This window comes from Pleurodeles waltl, chromosome 5, assembly GCF_031143425.1.
Source record: "Pleurodeles waltl isolate 20211129_DDA chromosome 5, aPleWal1.hap1.20221129, whole genome shotgun sequence".
NCBI lineage: Eukaryota > Metazoa > Chordata > Amphibia > Caudata > Salamandridae > Pleurodeles > Pleurodeles waltl.
Window position 1 is genome coordinate 1,474,114,452 of NC_090444.1, and position 21,078 is coordinate 1,474,135,529.

The 21,078-nt window shown below is 50.1% G+C and overlaps 1 protein-coding gene across 6 annotated transcripts in view; it reads right to left on the reverse strand.

Annotated features, from left to right (window-relative positions):
- Nucleotides 1-21,078, reverse strand: part of LOC138296535 (isoaspartyl peptidase/L-asparaginase-like) — a 1,292,011-nt gene that overhangs the window by 318,713 nt on the left and 952,220 nt on the right. For all 6 annotated transcript variants that reach the window (XM_069235752.1, XM_069235750.1, XM_069235749.1 and 3 more), the window contains 2 exons: nt 18,605-18,723; nt 10,706-10,816 (listed from right to left, as the gene is read on the reverse strand). In XM_069235752.1, coding sequence (XP_069091853.1) covers nt 10,706-10,816; nt 18,605-18,723 — 230 coding nt within the window. The remainder of the gene's footprint in view (nt 1-10,705; nt 10,817-18,604; nt 18,724-21,078) is intronic.

Here is a 21,078-nt window from a genome sequence, read left to right on the forward strand (position 1 = left end):
TGGAGCTCCAGATCTTCTTTAGCTGGATGAAGTTAGCCTTTGCTTTGGCAATTCTTTCCTGGACATCAGCATCTGTGCCGCCCTACTTGTTTCTGACACTGTCTAGTAGGTGAATGCAGATGTGTTACTTTACCACGAACATTGCAGACATCTTGTCGGCCATATTACAAGTGCCGTAGGATATAATGGATTTGTAATATGATGGATGGAATATCCATCACATTTTTGTTCGAGCAATCCAAACAGCAAAGCTCTAAATCAGGCCCCTAGTCTGGCCTTTCTGAGTAGCAAAACAATCTGTATCAACAATATTAATGGTAACAAATCTGCAGGAGTTATTTTGTGCCTTAGATACATAAGAAGTGTTAAAAGCAAGGCAGTTCACAACCACATTAAAAAAGATTCCTGGCAAACTGACATACATCCTCTTGAAATAAGACCTATTAAAATTGTGTTCAGTCCTTGACCAAACATAGTGATTGCAACTAACCTAACACATCTTTACCCCATTTTAATCACTTTGCTTTCAAGTACAGTGACAAATTTGTTCTTTTGTGAAACAAGCAGCATAGTTTATAATATTAACCTTTACATATAGGGTAATGATCACTCAAAGAAATTAAAATCACTTGGAAGTTTAGGCATTTATCGGAGTTTGACTCATGCACAGACTGCAGCCCAAAGCAATATCACAGCCATGTGAGATATGAGTAAATGTAGCTTGGCTATCATGACTGGGTGTGACAGAACTGTCATTATGCATGTTTCTGAGTCCTAAACAATAATCTTCCCCATGGCTGATTTCCTTGGAGACTACTCTCCGAGAGGATATCCCATAAGAGCTATTTATCAGACTAGGTTCTAATGATGTATTAAGGGTTTTTTCTAATTCTGTGTCTATGGGAAAATGTTTTTGTACATATGGCCCTAAGGGGGTCATTCTGACCTCGGCGGTAAAAGCCGCTTACCGCCGGTCAGAAGACCGCCACAATACCGCCGCGGCCAGCCGCCACGGTCATTCTGACCCACAACTGCCAAACCTCCAAAAATCCGACCGCCATTGCAGTCCGCCACATCAGCAGCCCGCGATAAACTGAAGATGACCAAACCTCCACCGCCACGCCAACAGAAATACGCCCATGCCATTACGATCCACAAATCCACGCGGCGGTCTTTCAAACGCGGTAGTCTATTGGCGGTACACACCGCCGCGGTCAAAATACCCACACCTTTGCAAAACACTACCACATTGGACAATTTGAAATACACACACCTGATACACATACAAACAACACTCCCACACATCCAATACAATATAAAACACACACCCACATCACTCACAAACCCCTACTACCAAAAATCAGAGACGAAGGAGAGAGAGACACATCAGAGAATAGAGAGCCAGACACACAGAGGCACACTACAACATCACACACACCACATAGTAGCACAAAGCACCACACACCAACACACTCATCACCACATACACCACCCCACACCTCATCCACAGCACCCCATGGCACCACAAAGACACCCACGCTTCACGGACCAAGAACTCAGGGTGATGGTGGAGGAAATCCTAAGAGTGGAACCCCAGCTCTTCGGCTCGCAGGTGCAGCACACCACCATAGCAAGGAAGGCGGAGCTATGGCAGCGGATCGTGGACAGGGTCAACGCGGTGGGACAGCATCCCAGAAATAGGGACGACATCCGCAAATGATGGAACGACCTACGGGGGAAGGTGCGCTCGATGGTGTCGCGACACAACATCGCGGTGCAGAAGACTGGCGGAGGACCCCCACCCACCCCACCAGAATTCACAGCATGGGAGCAAGAAGTATTAAACATCCTGCATCCTGAGGGCCTCGCTGGAGTACCCGGAGGAATGGACTCTGGTAAGTCCTATCTCATATACTTCATCCCCCCCACCCCACCAGCATGCCAACCCTCACCCCCACCCTCACCCTCACCCCCAACCCACCATCACACATCATCCCTGAGAATGTATCCCTAGCACAACCCACCCAACCCCTCACCAACCCTTGCATGCCACCACAAACATTGGACACCCATTACCTAAGCATGACCACTGCACATACCCATCCCCCCCACAAACCACCCTCACAACACCACCCACAAGGGAATGCCTGCACTGGGGGACAAGGGCACCCATAATTCGCACGCTTTTCCACACACAGAAACAATAACCATACTCTCTCACCCCATGCAGGACCGGAACGCCAACACACCGGTCAGGAGGGTCCTCAAATGTCCATCCCACCCCCGGAACAGGCCCCCAGTGAGGACAGCAGCTCTGGCGACCTGGAACCTGATGACCAGCCCGGACCATCGGGGACCTCTGGGCAGTGGGTTCCCCAAACACAGACACAGGCCACAGCAGACCCAAACCCCCCTGGGAACAACAGCACAGCTCCCACCCAGCGGGCCCATGCCTCTGTCTCTAGGACAGGTCAAGCAGCGGTGTGTCTGCCACTACAGGGCACCCAGGCTAACCCAACACCCCAACAACAACAGGGACCTGGGGGCAGTGGTAGTGGGCACACCGTCCAGGGGACAGAGGCCCAGGCAAACAGGGCAACTCAGAGGGCTGCCGTGCGACAGGGGGGGGAGGAGAGGCCCAGGGAACCCACTCTCCAAGAGGCCCTCACTACCATCATGGGAGCATACCACCACTCCCAAGAGACGATGGCGACGGTACTGGACAGGTTCACCGAGATACAGGCACAGCAGGAAGAACGCTACATGGGGTTCAGCAACCAACTCACCACCATCGCTACCGCCATGGGGAGCATGGTCCAGGCCCTCAACAGGATAGAAGACATTGCGGGACCATGTGGCACCACACAGGGCCACTGTCACTAGCCAGGAACAGCCTACCACCTCCGCCGGCGCTAGTGGACAGGAGGCCCACACACAACGACAGGCCACAAGAACCCCACCTCCTGCTGAAGAACAACCACCCCGCAAGAGGAGCCTAAGACCCCAAAAAAAACCAGAGTAGCATGCCAAGACCACCGCCAGCATGAGATACCCCCAGAAGTCATCCCACTGTCCCACATTGCCACCCTGTCCAAACTCAAACAGCCCCTGCTCCGTCCTTCCACAGGCATATGGACAATAGACCTGTCAGACTGAGAACTGGACTCTGCCATGGACATCACTCCACCCCCACCCATCACCGTCATCATATAATGTACCATTATCTGAGCACACAAAATAAAACAATTATTGCACAGAAAACCGTTTGGAGTCATGCTGTATTCTCAAAAAATCGTACAACACATAACAGTTCACAATATGTGATGTCAGTTAGTGATGACAACATACCAATGTCAATACGCTGTAGTACATGGCGAAACCAAGCAGAAGTCGGGCTATGAGTCATTAAGCACTGAGAAGGGAAGGGAAAAAGAATATGTTATTTAAAAGAGCTGGGGGGAAATACATAAAGTTGAGATGCATGAGGCTCTAAGTAACTGGGAAATGGCGTGGCTGAATCTTACCTGTGTGCTACTGAAAATACTGTTGTATGACAGCTTCCCTGTTGTCTGTTTCCTCACCGTCGTCTTCCTCCTCTTCACTCTCCACAGGCTCCACGGCTTCTACGACACCACCATCTGGACCATCCTCCTGCAGGAAAGGCACCTGGCGTCGCAAAGCCAGGTTGTGAAGCATACAGCAGGCCACGATGATGTGGCACACCTTCTTTGGTGAGTACATTAGGGATCCACCTGTCATATGCAGGCACCTAAACCTGGCCTTCAGGAGGCCGAAGGTCCTTTCAATGACCCTCCTAGTACGCCCATGGGCCTCATTGTACCGTTCCTCTGCCCTGGTCCTGGGATTCCTCACTGGGGTCAATAGCCACGGCAGGTTGGGGTAACCAGAGTCACCGATTAGCCACACACGCTATCTCTGTAGCTGTTCCATCACATAGGGGACGCTGCTATTACGCATAACATACGCGTCATGCACTGACCCAGGGAACTTGGCATTTACATGGGAGATGTACTGGTCTGCCAAACAGACAACCTGCACATTCATAGAATGGTAATTTTTCCGATTTCTGTACACCTGTTCATTGTCATTTGGGGGTACTAATGCCACATGGGTGCCATCAATGGCACCAATGATGTTGGGGATATGTCCAAGGGCATAGAAATCACCCTTCACTGTGGCCAAATCACCCTCTTCTGGGAATATGATGTAGCTCCTCATGAGTTTCATCAGGGCAGACAACACTCTGGACAGAATCTTTGAAAACATAGGCTGAGACATTCCAGATGACATGGCCACTGTTGTCTGGAATGAGCCACTTGCAAAGAAATGGAGGACTGATAGAACCTGCACTAGAGGGGGAATTCCTGTGGGTTGGCGGATGGGTGACATCAGGTCTGGCTCCAGCTGGGCACACAGTTCATGTATAGTGGCTCGGTCAAGTCGGTAACGGAGTATTATATGGCATTCTTCCATTGTCGACAGGTCAACCAGCGGCCGGTACACGGGAGGATTCCTCCTTCTCCTCGCAAGTTCCTGCGGACGGTGCCTAGGAAGGACAACATGGAGCACTGAGTCAATCAACTCACAGGTATGTACAACACAGCTTGCACAGTACACGAAAATGTTTTGACTGCTATGTTTGTATGTGTGCAAATGCAAGGCCTAGGCCTGTGTGACGCAGTAGAATTTAAGCCATGTGGGCCCTTGAAATGGCGGCTGCCTGACCTCTAAACTGGGACAATGGGATGTGAGGTCAATGCGCTGGCGTGGCACACCGTGGCGGTAGGCGGTCGAAGACCGCTGTACGAAGTCGCATTGGTTAACATTGAACCCTATGGGATTCAGGAGCCAATGACGATGTGCGCCGGCGGTCGCGGTACGCACCGCCGCGGGCGTGACCGCCATTTTCTATCTGATTAATCACTCGAGACCTGATCATCCACAGGAGAGGACCTATACTGCAAGTGCTGCTGTGAACTCGGTCTGGAAGTGACAATGGCTGCTGCGACTGGGGAAAGGGCCCCTGCCTTCACTACAGAAGAGTTGGAGAAACTCTCGGACGGGGTCCTCCCCCAGTATGCGCTACTCTACGGTCCTCCAGACCAACAGGTGAGTACACTGAGTGCACATTGAATGGGTAATGCCTGTGTGGAGTGGGGTGGCTGTCAGTTGGTGGGGTGGGGAGAAAATGAGGAATGCAACGCACGACTGATGAGAGAATGGGCCACCTGGCAAGGGTGGGGAGGGGGGGCATGTACTCCAAACATGCAGAAATGTGACGTTTTCTCTTTCCCACCCTGTACATATCAAACAGGTGAGCGCCCATCAGAAAATCGATATTTGGCGTGCCATCGCCAAGGAAGTCCGGGCCCTGGGGGTCTACACCAGACGGGGCACCCACTGTCGGAAGAGGTGGGAGGACATCCGCCGCGGAACCCGAAAGACCGCCGAGTCACTGCTGGGGATGGCCTCCCGACCTAGGAGGGGTGCCAGTCGTACCCTGACCCCCCTGATGTCCCGGATCCTGGCGGTGGCCTACCCTGATTTGGATGGGCGCTTGAGGACATCACAGCAGACACAAGGGGGTGAGTATCAGCACATTCTCCTATCTATACGTGCAGTGGAGGCGTCTAGGTGGGGGAGGAGGGCTGTGGGTGACAGTAGGCCAGGGCGCTTTCTGTAGTGTAGTCCCCTCCCTTAGACATGGCCCTGTGCCCCCGCCCCCCACCTCTGTAGGGTGCCAAGTGCAGCTATCCATGGTCCAACATCACCCATGAGCGCGTCTGTTGTCCCTAGACCTGTTGGCCTAGTCAGAAGTACAGAGTAGTGTACCCCAAGTTTGCGGCTTAGTGAATGAGGCACCTGTGTCTGTCCTCTCCGCCAAGGCTATTGACAAGGCATGCACTCAACTTTGTTTTCTTTCTCCCCCCACCCCTATTCTTTGTTTCTTGAGCATTAGCATCATCAGGCGGAGGAGAATTGGCGTCGGAGCACGAGGGAGCTGCAGGTCACCAGGCCCCGGTGGGCACTGACACAGACACCGAGGGCACCAGTGATCCGGAGGGCGAGGGGAGCACCACAACGGGGGCCGGTGGAGACACCAGCGACACGGACACGTCCTCGTTTGGGAGCTCCCTAGCGGGGGCGGCAACATCTGTGCCCCCAGCAACAACAGGTACAGCCGCCACCCAGCGCACCAGCACCGCCCTCTCAGCAGCCCCTCAGTCTTCGCTCCGTGCCCGTTCACCCAGGAAGGCGCGCGTCTCCTTCGCCCCAGGCACCTCAGCCCCTGCCTCTGTTACCCCTGCTGCCCTCAGTGCGGAGCTCATTGACCTCGTGAGGACGCTCATTGTTGGGCAGACTACCCTTTTGAATGCCATCCAGGGGGTGCAAAGGGAGGTGCAACAGAGCAATGCCTACCTGGAGGGCATTCATTCAGGTCAGGCTGCCCATCAACGAGCTTTCACTTCTCTGGCCTCAGCACTGACGGCAGCCATTGTCCCTGTCTCCAGTCTCCCTCTTCTAACTGCCTCCAGCCTTTCTCTGTCTCCTGTTCCTCAGCCTATCCCATCCACACCATCTGACCAGCCTGCACACACCTCAACACCCAAGGCCAGCTCATCCAAACATAAGCACCACAGAACACACAAGCATTCACCCAAGCAACACCCAGTTGCAGACATACCAACAGTCACTACCACCTCTGTGTCCCCCTCCTCCTCGTCTCCCTCCTCCCTCCCTGTGACATCTACACTCACACCTGCATGCACACCAACATCAGCCAGTTCTTCCATCACCAGCACACCCTCCACTACAGTCCTCACACGTGCAGTCACCACCCCCACTGCCATGTACACGTCCCCTGTGTGCTCTCCCACTGTGTCTGTCACCCCCTCTTCCAAGACACATAAACGCAGGCAGACACCCAAACAACAGCCAACCACCTCACGACAGCCTACGTCTCAGTCACCTGCACCCAAGGACAGCACGCCTGACTCTCCTACAACCACATCCTCTTCCTCCACTTCTATCTCCACTACTCCTACCCTTTACCCTGGTCCAAAGAAATATTACCTCACAAATGTTGACCTCTTTCCCTCCCCTGACCCACCCCCTCCATCTGGGAAAAGTCCCAAAGGCACCTCAGCCACCACCAGCCCAGCTTCCAAGGTACAAGTGGTGCATGGAATATGGAGTCCACCCTTTGGCGGCAGTGACACTTCACTGAGCAGCAAGGGGACTGGCCGCCCCCCCCCAGGCAAGAGGACCCGGAAAGTGAAGGGCCGCCGTGAGCGGACTGAGACGGCTGCCCCCAAGGAGGTGACTCAGGCCACTTCACCTGCCACAACAGCCAGGGGAGGCAAGGGCCCGAGAGCCCCATCTAAGGAGCGGAAGGGCAGCAGGGCGGAGAGGCCAGCCAGCAGGAGTGCGGAGCAGGAGGGCCCCACACGCCCCATCCCGGCTGCAAGGGACGACACCAAAGGGCCCAGGACTCCGTCTCCGAAGGGGCCTGACACTGCACGTTCGGAGGGCGAGTGAGCAGGTTGTCCAGGCCAGGTGTGACTCCCTACACTGACTGGAAGAGCACCGCTGAACAGGGCCCCGCCGTGCAGAAGAGCACCGCTGAACAGGGCCCCGCCGTGAAGACAAGCAGCGCTGAAGAGGGCCCCGCCGTGCAGAAGAGCACCGCTGAAGAGGGCCCCGCCGTGCAGAAGAGCACCGCTGAACAGGGCCCCGCCGTGAAGACAAGCACCGCTGAAGAGGGCCCCGCCGTGAAGACAAGCACCGCTGAAGAGGGCCCCGCCGTGAAGACAAGCACCGCTGAAGAGGGCCCCGCCGTGAAGACAATCACAGCTGAAGAGGGCCCCGCCGTGAAGACAAGCACCGCTGAAGAGGGTCCCGCCGTGCAGAAGAGCACCGCTGAACAGGGCCCCGCCGTGAAGAAGAGCACCGCTGAAGAGGGCCCCGCCGTGCAGAAGAGCACCGCTGAACAGGGCCCCGCCGTGCAGAAGAGCACCGCTGAAGAGGGCCCCGCCGTGAAGACAAGCACCGCTGAAGAGGGCCCCGCCGTGAAGACAAGCACCGCTGAAGAGGGCCCCGCCGTGAAGACAAGCACCGCTGAAGAGGGCCCCGCAGTGAAGACAAGCACCGCTGAAGAGGGCCCCGCCGTGCAGAAGAGCACCGCTCTGCTGGGCCCTTCCTGTCAAGCACCGCTCCGCTGGGCCCCGCCGTCTCAAGCACCGCTCCGCTGGGCACTTCCTGTCAAGCACCGCTCCGCTGGGCCCCGCCGTCTCAAGCACCGCTCCGCTGGGCCCCGCCGTCTCAAGCACCGCTCCGCTGGGCCCTTCCTGTCAAGCACCGCTCCGCTGGGCCCCGCCGTCTCAAGCACCGCTCCGCTGGGCCCTTCCTGTCAAGCACCGCTCCGCTGGGCCCCGCCGTCTCAAGCACCGCTCCGCTGGGCCCTTCCTGTCAAGCACCGCTCCGCTGGGCCCTTCCTGTCAAGCACCGCTCCGCTGGGCCCCGCCGTCTCAAGCACCGCTCCGCTGGGCCCTTCCTGTCAAGCACCGCTCCGCTGGGCCCCGCCGTCTCAAGCACCGCTCCGCTGGGCCCTTCCTGTCAAGCACCGCTCCGCTGGGCCCCGCCGTCTCAAGCACCGCTCCGCTGGGCCCCGCCGTCTCAAGCACCGCTCTGCTGGGCCCTTCCTGTCAAGCACCGCTCCGCTGGGCCCTTCCTGTCAAGCACCGCTCCGCTGGGCCCCGCCGTCTCAAGCACCGCTCCGCTGGGCCCCGCCGTCTCAAGCACCGCTCCGCTGGGCCCTTCCTGTCAAGCACCGCTCCGCTGGGCCCCGCCGTCTCAAGCACCGCTCCGCTGGGCCCTTCCTGTCAAGCACCGCTCCGCTGGGCCCCGCCGTCTCAAGCACCGCTCCGCTGGGCCCTTCCTGTCAGGCACTGTTCACGGTTCACTGTGCCCACCATGCATCCTCCTTGTCCAGTGGGGACATTTATCCACCTGATGGACTGTGGCTTTGCACTCCCCGGGATGGCACAGTGGGCAAGCCACCCACTGTAGAGACTTGAGAGACTGTGGCTTTGCACTCCCCAGGATGGCAGAGTGGGCAAGCCACCCACTGTAGAGACTTGAGAGACTGTGGCTTTGCACTCCCCAGGATGGCACAGTGGGCAACCCACCCACTGTAGAGACTTGAGAGACTGTGGCTTTGCACTCCCCAGGATGGCACAGTGGGCATGGTGGGCCCATCGTGGATCTGGCGTCGTGGACTCATGTGGCTGTGGTGCCCCCCCCTTCCCTTCCCCCTGAGGTGCCTGTAGTTTTGTCACCAGATGCCCCTGCAGTGTTCACTCCAAAGGACTCAGGTCTCCTGTGTGGGCTTTGCCCTTGTTTCGCTACACTTTGGCCCACGGACATGATGGATTCGTAAGATGTGCAGGACTACTTGCTTCAGTTAACCACTGCTGTGTAAATAATTTGTTTATCAGAAGAACGTTTTGATGGTTGATAATACTTTTCTGAGACTATTTTGTTCATAAATATTTATTCTCAATTTGGTTATGTGATTGTATTTTTTACGGGTGTTTGGGTGGTGTCACTGTGACTTGTTGCTCTGCATTGGTGTGTACATCTTGGGGGGGTGGTGGGGGTCGCATATGTGTGTGCCCGTAACCTTTCCTCCTCCCCCCCTCCCGTGTGTCGTAGGTGCAGTACTCACCGTTGACGTCTGCGGCGGAGTTCGTACTCGTGGTAGATGAGCAGGTAGACGAGAGCAGGTATGATGTTCAATTCGGGTTCCTTGCTGTCCTCCGTCCTCGTGGAGTGCGTAGAGGTGAGCGTTTTCCCGTTCGTAGTCTGTTTCCGCCGTGTTTTTATCGGCGGTGCTCCCGCCCCGGAAAAGGTGGCGGATTGGTGAGTTGTGATAGGGTGGGCGGTACATTGTCTGCCGCCTGCCTGTTGGCGGTGACCGCCGCGCTGTTTGTTTGTCCCGCCGTGGCGGTCGGAGTGTTAAGTTGGCGGTCTCTGTTGGCGGTTCCCGCCAGGGTCAGAATTCCATTTTTCAGACCGCCAGCCTGTTGGCGGGTTGGCCGCCGCTTTATCACCGACCGCCAGGGTCAGAATCACCCCCTAAGTGTTATATACCAAAGTACAAAAGACACCAAGGTTTATTTTTACTCACAAACTATGCGTTTAATTTTACTAATAGTACAGAGGCTCTGCATTTGCGATGGAGATTTCACACAAATAAATGATAGGCCTGTCCTAACTTGTAGTTAGTGAATACCAAAAAAATAGTAAACGTACACAAGAGCGTGAGTTTATCTTTGAGAATCAGGCCCACAGCTTGTACCACAGCTTTAGTGAAGTTTAGAGTCCCAAGAGGGGACTCACTTGATTGCTAGGTATCTGAGAAATCAGAACAACCCTCTAGCCATTTATATCAACCAGATGCTATTTTGAATTAACATTATTCCTGCTATGCATTTCTAACATGTTTGCTTTGTCCAGCATCCTTGTTGAATTGTCCTTTTGTAGCCTATGGTTTTCTAATGTCCAGAAACAAAAAGTATGACATTATTCTTTGGGAAAGTTGAGTTCCAGTTGCTTCTGGAAGGAACTATTTAAGGAATGTCTTTTTGAAATACTTTAAACACCAGTATTAATGGTGGCTTACCATTCTCCATGTCTAGTATAATACGTCTGGCAAGTGTAACTTTCATGATGGACTCTCCATGTCCAGTGGTAGAGACAGCACCAGCAAGATTGTCAGCATATCCTCCCGAACCTTGAAGGAAATTAAAGTAAACCTTATAGAATCACGGAACTTCCTACATTCTAAAATGTTATTAGTATTCACATAATGCAACCTCTGAGACAGATAATCAGTTATCCTTGTTATGCCACCGCATGGCTGTCTGTTCATAGCATGATATTGACATGACGAAAATGTATGGTATTAAAATATAAACTGCACTATATTTCACACTGTATGTTAAAGATCTGTGTTTCATAGACACATTACCTCCCGTCTCTCTCTCTCACCTTCCTTCTTAACCAATGAGGCCCCTTGCCTCGAATAGACCCCTCCTTCCTCCAAATAAAAACTCCCTTCACCCCCTCCTCATCCTGTTCTTTTTTTGTCTCACCTGTTGACTTACCTCTTTCAGGGATCTGGGGGTCTTCAGTGCAGGATCTCAGTGGGGTGCAGTGCTCACTGCGGCAGTCTCCTGGCCTGGTGGCGTTCTCGTGGAGGACCACGACTCTCTCTGAACATAGCTTGCAGATGCTGTGATGACGTCGAGTGGTCCTATTGCAACTGGGGCTGTGCTTCCCGATTGGCAGATGTGCTGGCCTGGGCCCATATGAGGTTGCTGTGTATGGTGTTCCTGAGGCGGTAGAAATGGATTTGCTTCCCATTTTTTTTTTTTTTGCTTCCCATTTGTGAAGCTTCCTTTCAGAACCTCGCTGGGTTATTCCTCTCTCCTGCTCATTGTCTCTGGGTGCTGGTTTCCCAGTAGGGGGGTATGTGCCTCTCCTTGAGTCTGGTCTACTTGGTTGTGTCACTGACTAGGCACGGGACTCTCTTCCGAGTGTGGCTGTTACCCTTTCCAGCATCTTCCCTGTTGGAGCTTCCTCAGACACTTTCTCTTTATTACGACTACGTCGGAATTCATAAAAAAAATATTTTAAAATTATAATATATATAAAGGCTTCTACAAGGATGATGTATGCTGACACGGATGATGGTCCCTTCCAGGGGTATATTGGGGGGCTTCGTTGTTGGCTTCCATGCAGTGTGCAGAGCTCTGGGTGGTGATTTCCCGTCTGGGTGGCGTTTTCTGTCTTGTGCATGGCTGCAGTCAGAGTGCTGACTGCAGGTGCTGTGACGGAGTTCAGCGGTTCTGCTGTGGCTGGGGCTGCGCTTTCAGGTCGGCGCCTTGGGGGATCTCACTGCATTTCGGAAGCATGGTAGTTGGGCGGTGGGACGGGTTTGTGCAAATTTTTCTTTCTTTCTTGTGATGTGTGCTGGCCTCCTGGTTTGTGCTGTCACTCGGTCGCCTGCTGGTCATGCTCCTCATCTGGCTGGGGTCCCCTTTGGTCTCATGCTTGGCTGCCACAATTTCTGAGTACTGTGGGTGTCTTTCTATCCTGTCAGTATGCTTCTGTGTATCTTTTTTACATCTGGATGTCACTTGATCCCAGGTGGAGTCCTGCGATGCAGTCCGGGGTACTATAGTATTCTCATCATTTCTCAAGAATCCGTTGTCTTGCGTTGTTTGCCAGCCCCCTGGTGGTCTTTGTTGCCTTCACTACTCAGGGATTCCTTTGCTGTGTGTGGCCCTGGTTTGCTGTTTTTCCACATTTTAGAATACTGCTCTTTTTCGTGTCTGTCTCTGGCATTGAGGTGTTGCGGGCCGATGGCCGGATATGCACTATTCTTCTGCGAGATGTGTGACTCTTGGCGGTGCTTCCCCTGGTTCCGGTCTCTGTCCCTCATACTTGTGGATTCTGGTACGGGGTGTCTGTTGTCTTTCTCTTCCTCTGCTGTCTTTCGCCAGATTGACTGTTTCTTTCTTTCTTTCATGGGAGCACTGTGTTTGGGTTCCTTTCTTTTGTTTCTATGCAGTCCTTCCGACGGCTCTGGTCTTGCGCCTTCTGAGCCACCTGCTTCCTGCCTTTGCATTTGATGGTTGGCAGTTGCTTTCCCGGTCGCTGAGTTGGTGTTGTGGCCTTCAGATTGGGCTCTGGAGAAATCTGTGGCCTTGGGGTTCAGGTCTCTGACCCTTGTGCTGCAGCAAGTGTGTTCCTGTCTCTTGGGGTCTTTTTGGTCCCCTCCCTTCTTTGCAGTGTGTCGGTTTTCTGTTCCCAGCTTTTCCGTGGTGCGTACTGTCGCCATCTTCTGACTCGTTAGATGTTCCTTTTCCCCATGTCCACTGCTCGTCCCTCTCTGTGGTTTGGTTGGATGCACCTCTTCTGTGGGAGTTGTGTTGCGGGTTCTGCTTATAGTGGCTAGTGCCTTTTGGGGCAGCCTGCTGGTCCTGTTGCGGAGGTCCTGTCTGGCTCATTGTGACTGTTTCTGCTTCTTCTGCCTCCATTTTTGGGCACTCTCCACTGCTTGGGTGCTGCTGTTTGTTTCCCGATTTTCTTCGCTTGTTGGGTTTCAATGCCCTTTGGGTTCCTGTTGGGTCCTGGTCCTGTTGGTGGGGTAGGTTGTTGCTCTGCTTCCTTGTCATTGCTTTCTGTCATGGTTGTGCCCTTATTAAGGAGGGTGTTGCTCCTCTGGACTCTCTTTTTGTCTCCCCTGCTCGGCTTGGCTCCCTTTGCTCCGGTATGCGGTGCTCTCTCTGCTACCACTGATGTACAGTTCGCCTCTGGTTTTGGGTCTGCTACTGCTGGGCAACTGGTTTTGGCCACTGGTCTTTCTCAGTGGCTTTGACACTCTATTTGGTACTGGTCTCTATTTCTCTGGCTGTGGCTCTTGGGGTGGCTGCTGTGTGCTCTGTTGGCTGCTCTGGTACAGTGTGCGGGATTGTTGCTGCAGTTTAGTTGGCCGGCTTCTTTCTTCCAGGGGCTCTGGCTGAGACCTGGGAGTGCTTTTGTGGCATGATGATCGGCAGTCCTGTGAGTTGTTGCCTTGCTGTTTCTTCTGTTGTGGGTTGGGCATTTTTGGTGGGCGAGTCCCGGCCCTGTTTTCTGGGTCCTTTCCTGCGTGTTTGCTTGCCTTGCCCTTTGACAGTGGGTCTGGTCATTGGGTATGGGTCATAGGGGTCCATGGCTCTGCTGTGGGCTTTGGTCCTGTTCCCCCTTTGGTTGGCATTCTCCTGCCTCCAGTTCTGGCGGATGTGGGGGTCTTGTTGGCCCTTCAGTTGGCATTTGTGGATCTGTGGGCATTTGGGGCCTTTTGTGTGATGCCTGTTTCTAGTCTCAAGATCAGGGTGTCTTCCCTCGTATTTCTGTGCCTGTTGGTGTTTGGGTCATTTTTTCCAGACCTCGTTGGAGCTCGGGTTGGTCCCTGGGGTTCCGTGCTCTTCCACGCCTCGTCAGGGATGGTACATACAATGTACATTTCTGTCCAGGAGTTGTTTAGGTCTGTGGCCTCTCTGCCCTTCCCTTTTGCTGTTCCCTTTCTGCGGTATCTCCTGGCTCCGGTTCTTTTGTGGAGTGGCCTGTGGGGTCTGGTGGTGCTGGTTCAGAGGGATAGTCTTGTGACTCATTCTTTTGTCCTTTGGCATGGCGAGGCCCATTCTGCCTCCCAGGGTGTGCTTGCTCTGGGCTTTTGTGCCTGTCCTCTGGGCTCCGTTCTCTCTTGTATTGCTGTGTACCTTCTCTGGGCGGGCCTGTCTGGGCGGGTCTTTTGGACAGCACCTTTTCGTTCTCTTGTATATTTCTCCCTGCGCCCCTGCCTGTTCGTTCTATTGGTTGGTGGAAGAGTGTTCCGGTGTTGGGCTTGCTTTTTCTCTTCTGTTTGGAACAAGGCTTCTGTTTCTTCTAGGGCTGTTGCTCTCCTGCTTCGGTGCTGGCCTGGTCCCTGTCCTCTGGGTCTGCTTTGCCCTTTCTGACTTCGCTGTTGGTCCGGCCGTTTCAGGTGCTGGGCTGTATGTGAGGTTTGGTGTTTTTTTTTTTTCTCCACAGTGGTCCCGGGGCACTTTTCTATCAATTCTGGCATGTTGGGGGGGATGGTCTGGTGTGGGCTCTACCCTTCTCCTGTCTCCCCTCTTCTTCTGGCTTTTCCTCTGGTTGCTTTGGGTGCTTGCCTTTGTTCCTGGTTTGGTGTGCCCTTTCTCTGGTTGGGCTTTGCGGTTTGTGTTGGTGACCTTTTGTTCCGGTTGTTTGGTTGCCGTTGGCTCTTCCTCCTTGGTTTAGTTTGGCCTCTGTGGTGCTTGCTTTACCGGCGGTCTCTGTTGATAGGGTTTGTTTGGCTGCGCTTTGGGCTTTCCCTTCTAAATTTGGGTTTTTCCCTTTTTGGATTACTGAGTAGGACTGCCTGGATTTTCTTTTGGGTCCGCCGTTTGGGCTCTCTCTCTCTCTTTCCCTGGGTTCTTTTCTGACTCAGTTGCCCATTTATTTTCTCTTGCTACATCTCATTGGTTAAGAAGGTAGGTGAGGGAGGGTTGGGAGGTAATGCCTCCATGACTTACTGTTAATGGCAGTACTCCTAGTCCTACTCCCTCACCTTCCTTCTAGTTCCCTCCCACCCTCCCAGTATAGTCCAACTGAGGACATGGGTTGGCTTGTTTACATACAGGATGAGGAGGAAGGTGGAGGGAGTTTTTATTTAGAGTAGTAGGACTAGGAGTATTGCCATTAACGATAAGTAATGGACACAATTTAAATGCATATGTAAGTTTTATTTGTGTGGCTACTAATCATTAATTTTAACTGCTTGTACTTCTCTGGCTAGGTTGAAATGTATTTCTCAAGTCTGTCAAGGTGCTGAAGACAGATCAAATCAGCCCATGGCGTCAGGTGAGGTGAAGAAATAGACACACTAGTTTGGAAAAGCAAAACATGGTAATTAGCTTTCAGGCGCACTTGCTTTTCACTTACTCCTGAAATGTATCTAGACCAGTCACATTTGAGAATATATGGAGTTGAAATGTCCAACTAAGAACATATGCAAGCCTTGCAAGAGCCTCTATGCTGTAGCTTCGGTTGCCTGCGCAAAACATTGAATTTCTTTGTCAGGGTTCTAGATATGTGTTCTAGCTCTACATATTTACAAATACCCTGTATGAAGAAGTGACATTAAGGCACCGGTAAGAAGGGAGCAAGGAGCAAAAGGGAGATTTATTGTGCAAATCAGTCAATCTCTGTCTCTTGTTGCTTTGCTGCTAATAAATAAACCATTTTCCAACCCTCTTGCTCCTGTACTAACGCTACAGATTCTAGCAGCTGTACAGTAAAAATAATTCATTGTTTCAATGTAGACTTTCATACAGCACTAGGGCACTGTTTAAGAAATACATGTATCATGTGCCAGTTTAGGGTATGCACTAGACTGACCCCCAGAAGAACAAGAGGCAGAAATGGTCTTGCTGGAATTCAAATTACCTATTCTGGCTTTAAGGGGCTATGGCACAGATGTGCTGTCCTTCTTGTACGTTGGATTGAGCTTAGCAGTCACTGAATGTCTCACTTGTCTCTCTCACTTGTCAAAAAGTGTTTGTATACACAGAACTGTAGCAGGGGAAACCTCAGATGCCACTTGACCCTAGAAGTACGCTGTTTGTGAGCTGACTGGTCAATATTATTATGTTGGTAATACTGTAGTACCCTTGATAAAGGCATACACTGACAATGTGTTCCCTTCTCTGATACTTGGAGCCAGTGTTTTGTAGAATTTGAAATGCAAGTGACCGGATGTTATAGAGAGATTTATATGGAAAACAGCACTTGGCCTGAGAGCTTCCCTCGGTTTAGACTGGAAAGAAATGGAGCTATTTGCCATTAGCCAAAAAAACTGGCTGCTGATGCCACATTTGGGTTGTTGTGTTGAGTACCATAACAGCACTGTGGCAGCAGACCATTTTTTAAGGTTAGTGGCCGGTGCCCGTTGTGGAATCCATATTGCTTCAGGTTCCACTTTGTGACACTCATTAAGAGCCCGTGGAAGATGCATAGGCCGGCTGGCCTGCAGTTGAACTCGCTGTGCTTTCAATCTAATATCAAGGCCTTGAGAAATGACAGAGTGAAAAAAGTGTATGTGACCACCTGTTGCTATTCTTCATTAGCCAATTTTATAAGTCAATACCCATATATAGCAATATGCTTGATGTTGATCAACGATTAGAGAAATAATTGACATCCCCAACGTTTTTGCTGGGCAATAGGCGCTCATTGGCTGTGTATCGTTGTGCAACATGTACTGTAGCCTACAAAAACCTCACACAACTTCTGTAGTCTGAGCTAGTCCTGATTGGGATTATGTTCCACACTGCTGCATTATAAAGTTTACACTTTACATTCTTATGCTTGGTTGTTTTATTATTTTTTGGTGTTGATACCACCGTTCTCTTAGACTCCAGCCAGTCATGAATTGCAGCAGGTGCTGTGCACAGCTGCTTCTATTCTGCATGTGTTCCAATAAGGTGCATTATGTTTTATGTATTGACACTCTGTACACCTTCATTGTGCTGCCAGTAGGAGTGTCCCCACTGCTTTGTCCTAGATCCAAATCACCAGGTAGGCTGAACCTCAAGATGCTTACTGAGGTTGCCTGACGGGCTTATGTTCAGAGTGCCTCGTCCAGTGCCCCATGGTTGCCTCATCTTGTAAAAAAGAATAATCCACAGATTATAGTGCAGAATCACTATAGAGCTCGGGAAATACTTTAATAACAAGTCTTGCTCTTAGTGAGGAATCGCAAGTACAGGAGGAGCAAAAGTTTTATGGTTTGATAGAATCAATGAACTAGGATGGCTTGGGCCAATCCTCTTGAAATGTATGCTAGGTTAAAATTAGCTCTATCACAGGCCATTTTGATGTTTTCATCTTTTAATATTTGTAGGCATTCTGCACTGTAGTATTGCAAAATAAATTAACAGCGTTTCAGATTAACGCACAAACACAGCACGGAGCAATTTACAAGTCCAAGACAAGGTAGTTAATATATTTACAAACACCCAATTACATCATCTACTGGGCCAGACACCTTGCAAATTACTTACTATAATAGTCAATAAAACGTATCTTTCAGTAAGGTGCATTTGCTCTTGGACATGCCTAACAAGCATTATATACAAGATGTAAGTTGCCTATTTTGAAATCCTGAACATTTTATGTCAATTTTAAAGTTAATGATTTCTCTAAATTAAATTTAGAGTCTTAATGTTGTTGCCCTCAAATTCATATTTTCTAGAGAAAAATCAGCACATATGTGAACAAAATCTTGTATTTTCCCACTTAATTCAACTTAAACATGTTGGTGTATTTGCAGTAGTCTAGTGAGACAGAGATGTGTTATTCATGTAAATCATCTTGGTTGTAAATTCAAGATCCACAGACTGACACTGTGGTCCTAAATATTTCTCTCTGAAGAGGACTTAAGGAGACTACGTGTCAGGGGAGAACGAAACAGTGAGGCAGATGCAGGGTCAGGACTGTGAACACAAAGTTTACGGTTCAAAAAGACCTAATTTTTACATTTTGGTAAAATGTTTAGTAATGCCTAAAAATCTGCACTCTATTGGTATTTTTAAGAATGAACAGAAAGACTGCCCTTTAACTTTGATTTTACTTCAAAACATGGTTTTACCCACCAATTGTGACATTTCTGATAAATGTCCAATAGTAGGCTATTTTACCTGACATTTTGTACACAATCTTAGAAACGCTTCCAACATTTCAGAAGTGCAAGTGCAATCTCAAAATGATAGTCTCAACTATTTGAATCAGTAATAAGTGTTAAAATAAAAAGGTGTTCCTTTTTGCTCGTTTTATATTCCACGGAGAACCAAGGAGGCAAAGGACATCAGGAAATTGAGAGATTTCAATGCGTTAGTGGAAATTACATTCTTTCCATAACCATTATTATTAAGCCTGAACTTTCCCTTTTCAAGGGAGCTTTTCATACCTATAATAGGGCTGTCTCCAACACGTCCAACCATCTTATTTGTGATTCCGCCTGTGGAGGTTGCACAAGCCAAATTACCTTCCTGGTCAATAGCAACAGCACCAACTGTGTCATGAACCCTTAAAGAAACAAGAAATGCAAAATGTAATAGGAGAGAATACAATATCATAAAATACAGTTAACACTCATATGTTCATTATTGGCTCATATAAGCATGTGTCAAAGTTCAAAATTAATGGGAGTTGGTGATGAATCGAGTTGTATAAAGATGTACAATGTCATGCTATTGATATGTTATGGTTCTTAATGTGAATAAATGTTATTTATAGGATTCAATTTGCTATAAAACAAATCCAATCTGTCTTACTGGACGGCAGGGAAGCCATTACAATAGCAACAGTACACATACGAATTACATATTATCAACCCTTCCCTAAAACCTTAAATATTTTTGTAGATTTGTTCAAGAGCGCCTCATTAAACACCTTATGAACTTGAAGCCTCGAAGCCTTAGCAAATTTGATTGATTCCGTCTAAGAGTTTTCTTAAATCGCAACGGCATTTTCTACACCTCCAACAAGAATTAAAAGATGGATCCTACTATCACCACCATCCAGAAAACTTCCAGGAAAGACGCAGCACGATTCATCATCGCTATTATTTGAGTCATCAAAGTATTCTAAGTTTACCTCTCTCAGTTGACAAAATATCGAAAATAATAAATAGTGAAATCCTATTCCAACAAGGGGGTCAAAGAACAGAGGAAATAATTCAATCTTCCAGATCTACCAGATCTAAAACGAGGCCAATGGAAAACGCAAATACAGGACTTACCACAACAGAATCTCGGCCAGATGTTCGACCTTTTGTTTTGTGACTCGCAATTTACGGTCCGTTTGGGAATCACAAATTGCGAGTCGCAAAATAAAATGTACAACCGTGTTAAGTACACTATTTATGATGCCCAATGGGGTCGCAAATGACCTATCTCATCAACATTCAGGAGGTAGGTCATTTGCGACCCCATTAGGAATCGCAAACGCTGTTAAACATACTGTTATACATCCCAGTTTGCGATTTCTTTAGAGCTAATCATTAAGATTCGCCATGAAGAAATTGCAAAGCCAAACCTACATACATTTGGCCCCATATTACAACTTCTTAAGTCAAAATGACTGGGAAGCTTGCAAATCACCAGTTCTTCACTAAGAATGTAAAGTCCATCCTAAACGTAACATCACCTAAGAAGTCTGAAGACTATAAACCATCTGCTATACATAAAAGTAACATATAATGCGTACCTGAAGAGAATGATTCTGCTTTACTTTTTCCTCTAATTTTGATCCAGAATACTAAAGAAGCATGAACAAATTAAGGGGGTCATTCTGACTTTGGCGGTCCATGACCGCCATGGCGGAGGGCGGCGGTAAAGCCGCGGTCAGAAAAGGGGAGCCGGCAGTTTCCCGCCGGTTTCCCGCTGGCCCAGGGAATCCGGGAACGGCTGCCGTGGGGCCCCCTAACAGGGCCCCACAAAGATTTTCACTGTCCATTCCGAGCCGGCTTCATTGTTGAAGGGGCTTTCCCGCTGGGCCGGCCGGCGGTCTTCTGGCGGTCGCCCGCCGGCCCAGCGGGAAAGCCGGAATGGCCGCCGCGGTCTTTTGACCGCGGAGCGATCTTTCGGCGGGAACCGCTTGGCGGGCGGCGACCGCCGGCCGCCGCGGTCAGAATGACCCCCTAAATGGCTATGATTTGTTCAAGCTGGACAAAGACGACATAGGGTTAGTAGACGCCTGCCATGCAATGTGTAAAACCCCCTGTAAGCAACACATCTTCTCAATGGTGCATTTAAATGCTCTATTACTACAAAGCCATCATGTGGACCAAGTAGCTCTTAAATCAAATCATGTCTCACCTGAAGTTCCACCCAAGCAACCAATTTTTGCTACCATGAAAATCATGTGCAGTACTCTGGACATTGTAGCAGGTGCCTTAACCTCTCAATGAACTAAGATGGACTTCAGATTGAAGTCATGCGCTGTAGACAAAAGAGCGCACACAATGAAGGAAATAGTAAGCAACTCACCAAAAAATCTTCATACTACAAATGATACTTGCAACTGGTCAGCAACTATGGCACGAATTAGGCGAAATATCGGCGATATTACAGTGAATCATTGACTACAAAAATAGCGGCAAAACAGAGGCACTTAGCCAGTAAGGAGCACCGAGCAATAGGTCTGGAAACTCTGAAAAGTATAAGCCAGATATTACAAACTCCGTGCTGACTATGCGAATGGCCAATTCGTTCCCATGCTGGAAGTGGTTACTATTTCTACTGATAACATTACTAAGAAACTATCAGGCACATGTGCTAAGAAGACCGAAAAGTCATCAAAAAAAGGTTAAATAAAAATTATCGAAAACCTTTAAAAAAATGACCATCATACAATAGAGAACTCAACAATAAAAAAAAC